Here is a 13,535-nt window from a genome sequence, read left to right as displayed (position 1 = left end):
CGACAGTAGACTGTCTAAAAAAAAAATTCAAAAAATTAGGTCAGAAGACGAAGAAATAAAAAACACGATAAAACAGTGCATTTTAAGTATGCCAAAAAGAATTGAGGCAGTTATTTCTGCCAAAGGTGGAAATAATAAATACTAACTATATTTATATGAAAATATATGCATAATTTAAGCGTAATAAAGTGTTCTTGTGTAAATAAAATTCAATGTTGTTTTATTCAAGGTTTTCTCTGAGTTATTCCTGTTTGAATTGAGAAATTGCGCGAAATTCTGCGTGGCCCTAATTCATTGAGTAGATACTGTATGTCCTGTCGAGCAATAGGCGACTGAAAAATTAATGACTTATTAAATGAAAAATAAATGTGCATTATGAAAAAATAAGCGATTTATTCGACGTGGCTGATAATTTAACTAGTGAGGAATTTGAACAACTGAGATTTAAAGATTGAGGATATCGTAGTCGTACAGGAGAAAGTGACCAACTAACAAAACGTAAAATGTTCAGGAGGGCCATTTAAGTCACTTTTGCTTGGCAAGGAAATAAACATCAATGCAGTTAGTCAATTTTAACAATTCAAATATATTATACTTCCAAGTTTAAAATCCTTTGGGTTTTTTCAGGGCAATATTAAGCTAGTGAGATATCAAATAGTCAATGATCACGTTTTTGTTAGAAATGCACTTGGTCACTTTCTCCTGTATGACTACGATATGACTGAGCAACTTTGAGACGGATCGATTTTTCTATGCTAACATACAAATAATTATAATAACAAACTTTTATTTGTTGTAAACTATCACTTATCGATAAAAAGTAAACTGACTAATAAATAAAATAATCAAAATTTGTCAGAATGCGTCCTAACTTTGTGTCTGAATGAGCGACTAAAAATATTTTCGATGTAGAATATTTTTATTTCATTTTTAATTTTAATATTTGAAGTCGGAACACAAATACATAGTAAGTGGATATATCGAGTCTACGTGACTTTGTTACCATGTCATGACGCTAATTGCGGGGCATGACAGACAATACAGACAGCTACACGCCATTCTCGGATCCTCGCTGATTGCGCTTGCATTATTCCGTAATAAACGGAAATTACGCTTCAACTTCAATCATTGTTTCCCTCTTCATAACTCTAAATGCTGCAAGTCAAGAAGAATTGTTATTATGAGTACGGTACGGTGCAACACGGAGTGCCTCGGCTATTCTATTCTTCCTTCCCGTAAAGTGCGTTCCACTCGCATATGTTGTGAATGCTCGCATCCAAAGATTACATTCTAGTACTCGCATCCCTTGCAAGTTTGGGGTAAACTGAGTATCGAATTTCTATTACCCGCCCAGTTTGTTAGTTTGGTGATTAAAATGTACCTTACTCGGGTAAATGCAGCGTAGAATCAAATCAGAACCTTGTACAAATTGACCTTTCCTGCGCGTATGCTTTAAGTACATATTACAAGATATCTACATCGCAAACACAACTCTAATAACACTGTTCATAAAGTCCATTATAGCCTATCGAATGTTTGTTTGTAGTCACTTGGTTCATTCGTAAATATAATATGTATATGTATATACATTGGCTATTCAAAATGTCAAATTTTCTAAAATTATTCACCGATTGATTTGTAATTTTGATACAACATTACAATCAAATACGCGCATGTTTTTATTTAGCATGTCACAGGTAAAAACACCCGTGATATGGTAAATAAAAACATTTTTTTGAACAGTTTATTTTAGTGCGTTGGCAGCGCCATCTATTGAACGTTACATCTACATACGCAATACTAAACATTCACATCTAGTACATGAATAAAAATAGGTATAAATTCAATTACTCACTTTTTACTAAACTGCGATAACTCACTTTCATCAAGTACATCTGACTTACAGTATTCTGCCATCGAGGGTTCTTTTTTAAATATTGCATTTTATGAGGAAGTTAATATGCAAGGCGCCATTCAATAACATAGTTTTTATTTTAAACTTTTCGTACGGAATACGGGCACAATATCTTCCAACTTACCATAAACAGATAGAACAATCGGCAGTATGTATGACGAGGTACATGAATGTGGAGGAGGCGAAGAATGTTTGCAAAGACATAGTGGTGTGGCGTTCTGCACTCTCTGTCTACCCCTGCGGTAAAGCAGTGTGATGGTTAGTTAATTAGGAAGTTACGTTGATTTAAAAAAATAATTAATTTAGTAATATAATTAAAGACAAAAAAAGTCTAATGGTTTTAAATTACCGTTATTAGTATGTAATGGCTCCTACTACGTAATACAAGAAAAAATGATGATCTCTACGTACATAATTATAGATCTTTTATAAGACTATGGAAGTCTGTCAGGAACTGCATTATCCGGAGAGGGATTTATCAAAAGTTAATAGTTCTCGCGCAAACTGGGTGAGCCATTTCTAAATGATAAAATTAATCAAGTTTTCCCAATGAACTCCTCTCAAGCCCGGAGCCCAGTGTATGCAGCATTACGTACTTTTATTCAGTTACGTATTTTAAAAATTCAAAACTACATACTTTTGTGAGATTCTTTCAAGTTCAATTAAATACTATTGTAGAATACCGGACCATCGGTCCTTCCTTATCCCTCTCAATTCTCATGCGCAGATGGGGGTCGAAGTTCCTATTGGTATTACTGAGGAGGTCACGCATTTTGAAGTTATTTCCATCCTCTTGGGAATGATCTATTTTTATATTTTCCAGAAAGAGAGCCATCGACATGTCTTTCGGTAGCGATGTTTTATTCGGGACTTTGGTCGCAGTTTTGGCTGTGTTGCTACACTTCATAGTGAGGAACTTGAGCTATTGGAAGAAGAGAAATATTCCTTCTCTGACTCCGATTCCCGTAGTGGGGAACATCCTGCCGATCCTGTCTCTGCGCCAGTCCACCGGTCAGTTCATGGAGAACCTCCACAATTATTCGCGAGAAATCAACACGCCGATCCTCGGATTCTGGATACTGGCCGAGCCGTGTCTCCTTGTCAGCGATCCGGAGTTGATCAAAAACATTTTGGTGAAGGACTTCGACCACTTCGAGGATAGAGTCGTGGGTAACAAGTCCAAAGGCGACCCGATCGGGACCAGCACCGTGTTCGCTCTGAAGCAGCCCCACTGGAAGAATATGAGGTCCAGACTGTCTCACTTGTTCTCCAGTGGAAAACTAAAACAGATGTCTCGGATGATGACGAAAAATGCGCAAAATATGGTGGACTTTATCGACGCGCATAATGAGAACACAGGTGAGCGAAAAAACGAACATTAAGATTCACAATCTCCCGGCCACACGACGCGCCAATCACATACCGCATCGAGACACTCGTAAAACTGCAAAATCTACCATCAACAAAAATATACCATATTTATTGTACATTGCTCACATTCCACGTATTTTGAAACATGGACAAGTTTCCACTTATAAAAACATTTTTTTAAATCTACTCAAAATTTCAAAAATCCGCATTGAAAAAGATAATGTGGTAGCGGCTACTCGTGCGCCTATACGGAACACACATTTAGTTATTATAAAACGTGATGAATAATGTAAGCTAAACCCTGGTCAGGTTCTAGGGAAATGGACGCGAAAGACGCATGCGGTCGTTACACGGCGGACAATCTGGTGGGAGCTGCGCTCGGGCTGGACGGGCAGTGCTTGAGGTCGAAGGAGACCCGAGAGGAAGCGGACGAAGATGTTCCCAAGTTCAACAAGATGGGAGAAAATATCATGAGCACTCCCGCCCGACGCGTCATAGAAATGAGCTCATTTTTTTTGTTCCCAGAAATCAGCCATTGGTTTGGGTAAGTGTGGAGCTCATTTTATCATATTTTTATTATTGCTCTTTTGGAAAGACCCCAAAAGAGATGGTCCGACGACATAGTCACTGTGCGAGGTAGAAACTGGTTGCAAGCGGCAACCGACGGAGGAAATGGAAAGATACGGAAAAGGCCAATATCCAGCAGTGGAGCACAGAGGGCTCATGAAGAAGAAGAAAGAAGTGCCCGATCTGGTTGTTGACTGAGCATAGTCAACTTGAATTTTTCATCCAAAAATATTATCAACGGTTGAGCTTCATCCGAGTTGAAGTCGATGTTGAAATCACCACTTATAATCATTTTGTCCAATAAGACTGTAGGTAAGAATTGTAGGCCAATAAGAATCTTGAATGAGTTCAATAATATAATTTAATATTGCATTGTTTGATGTGATGATAAAAGTAAAAAATGATAAAATATGACCATTTTCCAATTGACATTTTGCTGCACAAATGTCACCAATTCCCGTACTCAGTGCGCCCAGTACATTGGCTCCATGTACATTTATATATCAATTTCTCAGATACGCATGAATACAGAGGAGACGAAGATTATTTGCAAAGACGGCTCGGTGTGGCGTTCTGTTCTCTCTACCTACGCCTGCGGGAAAGCGGCGTGATGGTCGGTTAGTCGAGTTGAATCGGGTTATTTTCAGGTTCAAGTTCTTTGGTGAGCCGGCCACCTCGGCCCTGCGGAGTGTGTTTTGGGAGGCGGCGCGCCTGCGCAGGGAGCGGCTCCGCACTGCGGAGGGCGGGGGCGACCTGCTGGACGTGCTGCTGCAGCTCGAGGCTGACGGCACTCGACTGGACGGCCTCAGTAAATATACTGTAATATCCATATCTCAACAAAAATGAAGAAGAATATGGTCTAGAAGGATAAGTCTCTATATTTACAAAGCTTACGACCTGTCGTACCCTGTAAATACCGAGACTCCCATATTCTTCTTCATCTATCAATATCAATGGCGATATATCAATGTATAAAAAATTAAACTCCTATGTGGACAAAACCCAGATTTGTTACTTACGACCGATTGTGTCGCATTTTCGCATACATTTCATACTCCTATACTTACAAAGTCCCGACAATGAAACAGACAACATGAACATCGATAGTGAAAACTCCGAGGACGAGCCAATTTCACATGACCTTGACACATTCTTGCCAATGAAAATCTTCTGTTTATTTCTCAAATCGCATTTATTTTTGAATATATATAAATATGTATTCTCTTCTCTGTCTTAGTCTTTATTACTGAGAGTTGTGACCCTTGTGGAAGCAATGACTCTTCTCCAGTTGTCCCTTGCCTGCGCCGCACGTAGCGCTCCAACCACCTTAACTCCATCGGCCCATTGTGTGGGAAATCTTCCAAATACCAATACCAGAAAGAAATACTAAAATTTATGAAATTAAAAATATTGTTGATATTGTACACATCTAATAAAAAAGATCATTTTTCCAAAAAGGTCTTCATACATATGGCAATTTCAGCATACACATCAGAAAAAATCTCAGCACCAAAATATATACAAGCTTAAATCAAAAGGGTTTGTCAATTTGTTGGCAGGATATGCCGGTGACGTACTAATAGCCCAGTTTCTAGTTCTATTCGCGGCCGGGTTCGAGACCAGCAGCACCTCCATGTCCCTCCTGCTGACAACTCTCGCTAGTTACCCTGAAATCCAAGTAAGCGAACCCGTTAACCTCTCTATAAATGTGTCCTGACAATTAAGATGTGGCGAATGTTCCCGTAAATCACGAGAAGTTGAAGTAACTTTAAACATAAAGAGTAAACATTGTACTGATGAAAAATCAAAGCAAGCACTGTTGTAGGGAAAGTGGCAAGTTAGTAATCCTACGCGAAAACTACGGGGAAAAACTCTATTCAAAATGAAAATGTTTCCCACTTAACATGTTTCACTATTACTAGCATCCATAATTGCATAATTTTTTAAAATTGTATTCGATAAGAATCTCATTGTACCCATGGTTGCCAGGCTGCGATTCCGGTTCCACACATACATTTCTGACGTCATTCTTGTGTATGCACCTGCCTTGACGATTGGCCCGCTTCTGTTACAGGAAAGAGTGAGAAAGGAGATAAAGGAAGTGCTAGAGAATCACAAGGAAGTGACGTATGACGCCATATTGGAAATGCCCTTCTTGGGCATGGCTTATAACGGTAAACATTCTTATTCTGACCCTCATCCACACACAATGGTGCAAAGGGCATAGAAACATATTAAACGTTTATAGGCAGAAACGACAGAACGCCACACCACTCTGGTTTCCAAACATTTTTCATTTCCACATTCGTGCACCATATACCGTACACCCGCCGATTATTCCGACTCCTGACCTGATCAAGCCCAAGTATTTCAAATACTTGATCAACAGATAATTATGACAATTATTGGACAAGTAGCAAATAAATACCTGCCTAAAGTTTATGTTTCCCCATCATTTAATCAAAACAAAAGGATCAAACGTGTGAATATTTTGTGGCGGCTATGTGTGATTCTTAAGTGCAAGTGTTAGTAAAAGGAAGAAACCTTTAACAATGGTAAAAAACAAACCTTTGAGACCTTTGTCTCCGAGACAAAGGTCTCGGAGTCAATTTCAGCTAAGTTACTAACTAACCATCACGCCGCTTCACGCAGGAGTAGGCAGAGATAATAGAACGCCGCGCCACTGTGTCTTTGCGAACATTATTTGCCTCTTCTACGTTCATGCATACATACCCACCGATTATTTCCACTCTTAACCTAACTGCTTTCAAGTATTTGACATACAATTGTTAATAATGAATTTAAAAAATATATATTCATAATTAAATAAATAAATAATCAAAAGCAAATTGAAACTTAAAATGCCACCCAAAATTTCAAAATTAAAGATCTCAGAAAAAGGCTCTCCAGCATCCTCAGCTCCTCAGTCTCCGCAGCCATTATCGGCTGAGATAAGCAACGCTATATCTGTCCTCCAATTGGAGGTCCAGAAGATGGCCGAGATGGCGGAGAGAAATAGGGAAGACATCTTAAACAAAATTAATATCTTTCAACAAATGTATATGGACATCCTAACGAAGGTAACGGAAGTCAGCGATAGACTTTCAGCCGTCGAGTTGGAAAACCAAGAACTTAAAGCAAGATTGGCCCACTTTGAAGAAAGATGTGACGCCAGATTATCACGTAAATAAAATAAAAATTGTGACAAGTTTTCCACGGTTTTTGTTTCCAACTACTTTGCCTCATCAATTTGTTTGACGGTTCTTTCCTCACTCAAACACAAGCCCAAACCATCTCAACTGACCTTTCTTAATTTGATGGACAGTGCTAATCTTCAGCCTTGCATTGTGTGATGGAAAAATAGTTATTAAATAAAAGTTTGATTTTTCAGAAATTCTCCGCCTCTATCCCACCCTTCCTTTCATCGACAGACTTTGCACCAAGACCTACACCGTCCCGGGAACCGGGAGGGTCATCGAGAAGGGAACCAAGCTCTACATCTCCCTGAGCGGGCTGCATGGCGACCCCCGCTACTGGCACAAGCCGGAGCTCTTCGATCCGGAGAGGTTTTCCAGACACAATCTGAGAAAGATCACTCCGTACACCTATCTTCCGTTCGGGGAGGGACCCAAAGTGTGCATCGGTGAGTCCATCTCCTACCGGACTTGCAAGGGAAGGCACATTCCCCACACATGCTGCATACCTGATGAGTCTGTTGCCTTTTGTATGCTGACGATGCTGTGCTTCTTGTTGATAGTAGGGAAGACTTGCAGGAGCTGGTGACGGGCTGAAGGGCGTATAGTGTGTGCAAGGGAAGTGACTTGCTTGTGAATGTGCGGCAATTCCAAAGTCATGATATTCGAAAAAGATGAATGTTGATCTGCGTGTAAAATAGCAGTAAATGGGAAAATTATGGAACAGGTAGATGGTTTCCTATATCTGGAAAATATGTTTTCTAGGGATGGAAAGGAGAGTGATTGGTGCGCTGAAATCTATTACAGCAAATAAAACCCTAACAGTGGAAGCTAAACTGGCAGTACACAATAGAGTCCTGATATCAACCCTAATGTGTGGAAGAAGGATGAAAGCAGACTGAATGGAGTCAAAATGCAACCATCCAGAAGAATGTGAGACAAAAAGATGTACAACACATGTTAGAATGGTAATATAAGGAAAGAATGCAAGGCTGAGGAACACTTGCCCAGACTGATCCTTGCGATGCTCAGCTAAAATTGCTTCATCAATCTCCAGTTTCCCCATATGACAAGTAATGACGTTCCTTGCAGGCGAGCGCATGGGACAAATCCAGTCAAAAGTTGGACTGGCGAGCATACTGAATCGCTTCAAGGTCGCGTCGTCTTCCCCTGTTGCTGTCGGGAAGAGGATCCGAGTCCAGAGCCGAGGAGTCGTGGTCGCTCCGGCCGAACCGGCCCGGATGCTCTTCATCCCCGACTAGACGGATCCGGAACATGACTCCGTGAAACCGCTTGCAAAACTCACACATCAAATAACATCAACATCTCAACATAGCTGAAGTAGAATATGGTAGTCTAAGTATTTGCAGTGCTTACGACCTCTGTCAAAGGCTGGTTTAAGTGGCCACTATATACACGTGCAACATTCACCATTCTACTAATAATTTTAATAAAATAACTGGTCAAATTATGAATTTAAAAACAAAATTTAAATTATGTTTTCAAGCATTTAAATTATGTTTTCTAGTATGTAAAATAATTCAGGAAGAATCTAACATGCATTTCATGAAGGTCTCTGCTAAACAAAAAGCTTACTCAACTCAATCATAGATAGTGCCAAAAACTCGCATGTGTAACGTGTCAATAAAGGGTATATATACACCTTCCGAAATTTGAGTAGTGTGGTTTCACAACCGCACTTTTTAAATTTCGCATCACCCGTGATTGGCATCATGGGCAGAAGGGGGAATGCTACACATTTATATTAGTGATCACTTAAACCAGCCTGTGACAGGTTGTAAGCTCTGAAAATACGCAGACTTCCATATTATTCTTCATCTCTGTCGAGATGTTTATTCTCTCTGCTTACCCCTGCGGATGGCGGAGAGATGGTTAGTTATTTAATGTATACATATTTTTTGTTGTAAAAAGACAATTATTTGAAAATAATTTAAAAAGCTGTTTGGCTGAATTATTTTAACAAGAGTTACAAAGAAGAAAAAAAATTGTATAAAAATATTTATTAAAATATGATTTCGTTATTATTTCTTTACAATATAATTTATTTAATTAAACTAATTTCCAACACATTTCATAAACACATATAAAAATTCTAATTTTAAGTACACAAATGCGTCATTCCCTGACAAATGCGGTCCAATTTTAGGTACTAGTTCTGTGGCACTACAGCTCTCCATATTTACAATCACAAAATTCTATTCTATAAAAATATATATTTTCTTTGAGCACCTAGATGCCAAGAGCAGTAGATTGGGGAGAGGTCACCGAGGAGTGAGGGCATCAGCCCGCGGTGTACAGAGGACAAAGCTATATAAAAAATAAATCAATATCAAATTTTATATAAAAAACAAAACAAAGTTAATTTGACTTGCCACAGAGGAATTATAATTTATTTTTGCTGTTAATAATCTTGCCACAGTTAGGATGCTGTGTCATTGGAGCGAAGTAATAGCTCACTCGTGGTATCGTTGAAGTGCAGTGACAGCTCACTCGTGGTATTATTGAAGCTCGGTAACACCTCACTCGTGGACTATTGAAATGCAGTAACAGCTCACTCGTAGTATCGATTGTAGTATCGTGGAAGTGCAGTAACAGTTCAGTCGTGGCCTTCGAGGTTTTGACAGAATTCCGCCAGAAAGTTTAAAAAGAGGTGTAATTTTTCACTTGTGAATTTTCTACCGGCGGCTACTCTTCTGATGGTCGCCGAAAGGTTGTTCAGCGTATCCTGAAAACAAAGATTCAATTCAACAACTACCACCCACACAGTGTTATCTTGATCGTTAACACATGAAGAAAAGGTGATCAGCCTTCCGCCTCAGGTACCAGTCCAGGGTAATATTGAATAAATATTAGAGTGAAAAAATCACTTATATTTATTTGACTCCCCCCTGGGAATCGAACTGGGGACCTCCAGAACGGTAGCCGAGCGTGCTGACCATTACACTACGGAGGCGGAGACACTAATGCATTGGAATAATGTTAAATTTGTTACAATATTTTAAATCTAAAAATTTTAATGCATTACCTGCGGCCAATCTTGTCTGTAGACGGCCAGGCACTGCTCCGTGAGACAATCTTCGCTCAGAAAGTTTTCCGCCAGCAAAAAGTTTAAAAATTCAGTCAACTTGTCCCAGACGTCCGCTCCCGACTGTCCCAGTTGTCCCAGGAGATAAATGTTTCCGGGACAAAGTACGGAATTGAAGAACTCCATGCTCTGTCCCGAATCGTGGTCGTCATCTTCTGTAGGCGGGTTCGTTGAGTTATAGAGGTCTTTCAACTGACAGTCTCCAAACATCAGCTTTGCAAAATCGTCTTTTTCATCGTCGCCAGCGTCGTCATCAATCTCGGTTGCGGGGTTGGAAAATGGCATTTTGATAACGTCCTCCGGTGATATTTTACCGTCCAAACAGTGTCGCCAACTTTATTCAAATTCTCGGCCGTCAATATGGAAGGATGCTATGCCACTATAAAAACAAAAAAATCAACAATCAAATCTTGACCCTCATCCGCACCTAACGGTGCATAGAGCACTGTATCAGGATACAATGCTATACAAAAGATAATTTTAACACTTAATAACAGGTGGTACTAGGTGCCTTGCTAGTGAGGCCGGCTTGACAAACTCACTAAAGTAAATCATGGTAATAATCTTAAAAATGGAACATACAGAGACATCTACTGGGATAACTAACTGTCACGTGGCTTCTCATGCAGGGGTAAGGGGAGAGAATAGAATGCCACACCAATCTGTTTTTGCAAACTTCTTGCACGTTCCTGCATCTCCTCATATGCACACCACTCCTCACCTGACCACACCCAAGTACTTGAATTACTTGATCCTGCTCAGTATCCTCGGTCTCGGAATGCAAGGCTGAGACACGCATTATCCGGAACACTAAGAAAGGTGTGTAGAGATGCTTCGGCTGTGGGAATCAATTTAGTGAAGAAATAACAGTAAAAAAACATTATGAAGTGAACATTCACATTCACCACATGGTTGGAAAAAACATTATGAGGTGAACATTCACATTCACCACATGGTTGGAAAAAACATTATGAGGTGAACATTCACATTCACCACATGGTTGGAAAAAACATTATGAGGTGAACATTCACATTCACCACATGGTTGGAAAAAACATTATGAGGTGAACATTCACATTCACCACATGGTTGGAAAAAACATTATGAGGTGAACATTCACATTCACCACATGGTTGGAAAAAACATTATGAGGTGAACATTCACATTCACCACATGGTTGGAAAAAACATTATGAGGTGAACATTCACATTCACCACATGGTTGGAAAAAACATTATGAGGTGAACATTCACATTCACCACATGGTTGGAAAAAACATTATGAGGTGAACATTCACATTCACCACATGGTTGGAAAAAACATTATGAGGTGAACATTCACATTCACCACATGGTTGGAAAAAACATTATGAGGTGAACATTCACATTCACCACATGGTTGGAAAAAACATTATGAGGTGAACATTCACATTCACCACATGGTTGGAAAAAATATTATGAGGTGAACATTCACATTCACCACATGGTTGGAAAAAACATTATGAGGTGAACATTCACATTCACCACATGGTTGGAAAAAACATTATGAGGTGAACATTCACATTCACCACATGGTTGGAAAAAACATTATGAGGTGAACATTCACATTCACCACATGGTTGGAAAAAACATTATGAGGTGAACATTCACATTCACCACATGGTTGGAAAAAACATTATGAGGTGAACATTCACATTCACCACATGGTTGGAAAAAACATTATGAGGTGAACATTCACATTCACCACATGGTTGGAAAAAACATTATGAGGTGAACATTCACATTCACCACATGGTTGGAAAAAACATTATGAGGTGAACATTCACATTCACCACATGGTTGGAAAAAACATTATGAGGTGAACATTCACATTCACCACATGGTTGGAAAAAACATTATGAGGTGAACATTCACATTCACCACATGGTTGGAAAAAACATTATGAGGTGAACATTCACATTCACCACATGGTTGGAAAAAACATTATGAGGTGAACATTCACATTCACCACATGGTTGAAAAAAAAAGGAGAAAGGCTGAGGAAAACTTGGCATGAATAAGAATAAGTATTTTAAATACTTGAAAATGGTCAGGTTTTGAGTTGGAATAATCAGCGGGTATATATGAGGAGTCTGCTTCCGTAGTGTAATGGTTAGCACGCTCGGCTACAGTATTGGAGGTCCCGGGATCAATGCCCAGGTGGGGGGGGGTCCAGTAAAAAACATAAGTGACTCTTTGACACTAATATTTATTCAATATTACCCTGGACTGGTACCTGAAGCGGAGGGCCGATCACCTTTCCTTCATGTGTTGAGATAACACAGAATTGGGTGCGAACGAAGGTTTTGAATTTGAAATTGAATGCACGAGGAGATGCACACTCCCGCACATGGCACTGTACGGTCCCGCACATGGCACTGTACGGTCCCGCACATGGCACTGTACGGTCCCGCACATGGCACTGTACGGTCACACCACGGATGGTTTCGATGCCGCGACAGATTGTTCAGCGGGTGAGTCTGCCGTTGGGCAAGATTGGGATCGCTTCTAAATGACGGTGAATGGAGTCGCCATTATTCTGAGTCAGACTGCGATGAATGCCGCTGTTGGGCGAGCTGAGTGCCGTATTCCGGCGAGATGTTACCGCGACGTGTTGAACTGCAGAACGCTGAAAGTAAATTGCAATACGTAAGCCAGATCGCTTGTTGAAGAACATGGAAGAGATCTAAGTAAAAATATAATGACGTAAAAATCATGGGGCCATCCTCATTCTCTTCTCCCGTACGCATTTGCTAATTAGTCTTTCACACGTTATCCGTTCGCTCCATATGTCCATACCACCTTAAAGAACCGTTCTTAGTCTTCTCAATTATATCTAGTTCAACCTTAGATTCCTTTTTTATATTTTAATTTTTAATATTGTCGTGGTAAGGAATGTGTGACGCCAACTCGCCGCTACATTGCGCCCGCTTGCGTCATTCACATATAAAAACATCATTGCATCGCGCCAAATATAACGCATCAGTAACTTTGATAACTTACCTTTGGGTTTGATTTCTGAGAAGAGAAATGAAATAAATCGTGAAGTCCGCTCTGGAACAAGGAAAGACGTCTTCTTAAAACCATAAATAATTTTAAAACATTTCCTCGCTATTTCCACACAGCGCACAACCTGAAACGTAACCTCGCAAATATCTCGATACAAAATACAAATAAAGGGAACCTACTCGACACCATATTGCATCCACGTTACACATTTTTCTAGGTAAATCTCGCTTTTCCGCTATCTATCGCTATTTATTTTCCTTTTCTGCAAAATTAATCGATTTTATTCCAATAATATTTCATTTTACAATTGACAGCAAAGTGCGGGAAAAATGGCTGT

General features: G+C 39.7%; 2 protein-coding genes across 8 annotated transcripts; one reads left to right on the top strand and one right to left on the bottom strand.

Moving 5' to 3' along the window:
* Nucleotides 1-2,754: 2,754 nt before the first annotated feature.
* On the top strand, nucleotides 2,755-8,939 carry LOC148304978 (cytochrome P450 6k1-like). The gene is made up of 7 exons (XM_088267430.1): nucleotides 2,755-3,274; nucleotides 3,596-3,830; nucleotides 4,501-4,661; nucleotides 5,413-5,531; nucleotides 5,928-6,027; nucleotides 7,245-7,496; nucleotides 8,140-8,939. The coding sequence occupies exons 1-7, from the start codon at nucleotides 2,755-2,757 to the stop codon at nucleotides 8,307-8,309; spliced, it is 1,557 nt and encodes a 518-aa protein (XP_088123556.1). The 3' UTR covers nucleotides 8,310-8,939.
* A 225-nt stretch (nucleotides 8,940-9,164) lies between these two features.
* Nucleotides 9,165-13,535, bottom strand: LOC148304977 (uncharacterized). Of its 7 annotated transcripts, none has more exons than XM_088267459.1 (5): nucleotides 13,378-13,526; nucleotides 13,193-13,243; nucleotides 12,413-12,818; nucleotides 10,094-10,532; nucleotides 9,165-9,793 (listed from the first exon to the last, which is right to left on the bottom strand). In XM_088267459.1, the coding sequence occupies exons 4-5, from the start codon at nucleotides 10,436-10,438 to the stop codon at nucleotides 9,665-9,667; spliced, it is 474 nt and encodes a 157-aa protein (XP_088123585.1). In that variant the 5' UTR covers nucleotides 10,439-10,532; nucleotides 12,413-12,818; nucleotides 13,193-13,243; nucleotides 13,378-13,526; the 3' UTR covers nucleotides 9,165-9,664. The 7 variants fall into 7 exon arrangements, with proteins under 7 accessions (XP_088123585.1, XP_088123586.1, XP_088123587.1 ...); XM_088267460.1 differs by having other exon boundaries at nucleotides 12,426-12,818; XM_088267461.1 differs by having other exon boundaries at nucleotides 13,193-13,526.

Source organism: Brachycentrus maculatus, unplaced genomic scaffold (genome assembly GCF_059751285.1).
Source record: "Brachycentrus maculatus isolate JH-2025_06_01 unplaced genomic scaffold, ASM5975128v1 h1tg000295l, whole genome shotgun sequence".
Taxonomy (NCBI): domain Eukaryota; kingdom Metazoa; phylum Arthropoda; class Insecta; order Trichoptera; family Brachycentridae; genus Brachycentrus; species Brachycentrus maculatus.
This window is presented reverse-complemented; position numbering and strand designations above follow the sequence as displayed.

Excerpts from the sequence above, each read along its gene's own strand:
- LOC148304978 (XM_088267430.1), top strand. The coding sequence starts at position 2,755 with ATGTCTTTCGGTAGCGATGTTTTATTCGGGACTTTGGTCGCAGTTTTG. Across the intron at positions 3,831-4,500 it reads GAAATCAGCCATTGGTTTGG|GTTCAAGTTCTTTGGTGAGC; the intron begins GTAAGTGTGGAG and ends GGTTATTTTCAG. Across the intron at positions 5,532-5,927 it reads CTAGTTACCCTGAAATCCAA|GAAAGAGTGAGAAAGGAGAT; the intron begins GTAAGCGAACCC and ends CTTCTGTTACAG.
- LOC148304977 (XM_088267463.1), bottom strand. The coding sequence starts at position 10,438 with ATGCCATTTTCCAACCCCGCAACCGAGATTGATGACGACGCTGGCGAC. Across the intron at positions 9,794-10,093 it reads ACAGACAAGATTGGCCGCAG|GATACGCTGAACAACCTTTC; the intron begins GTAATGCATTAA and ends CTTTGTTTTCAG.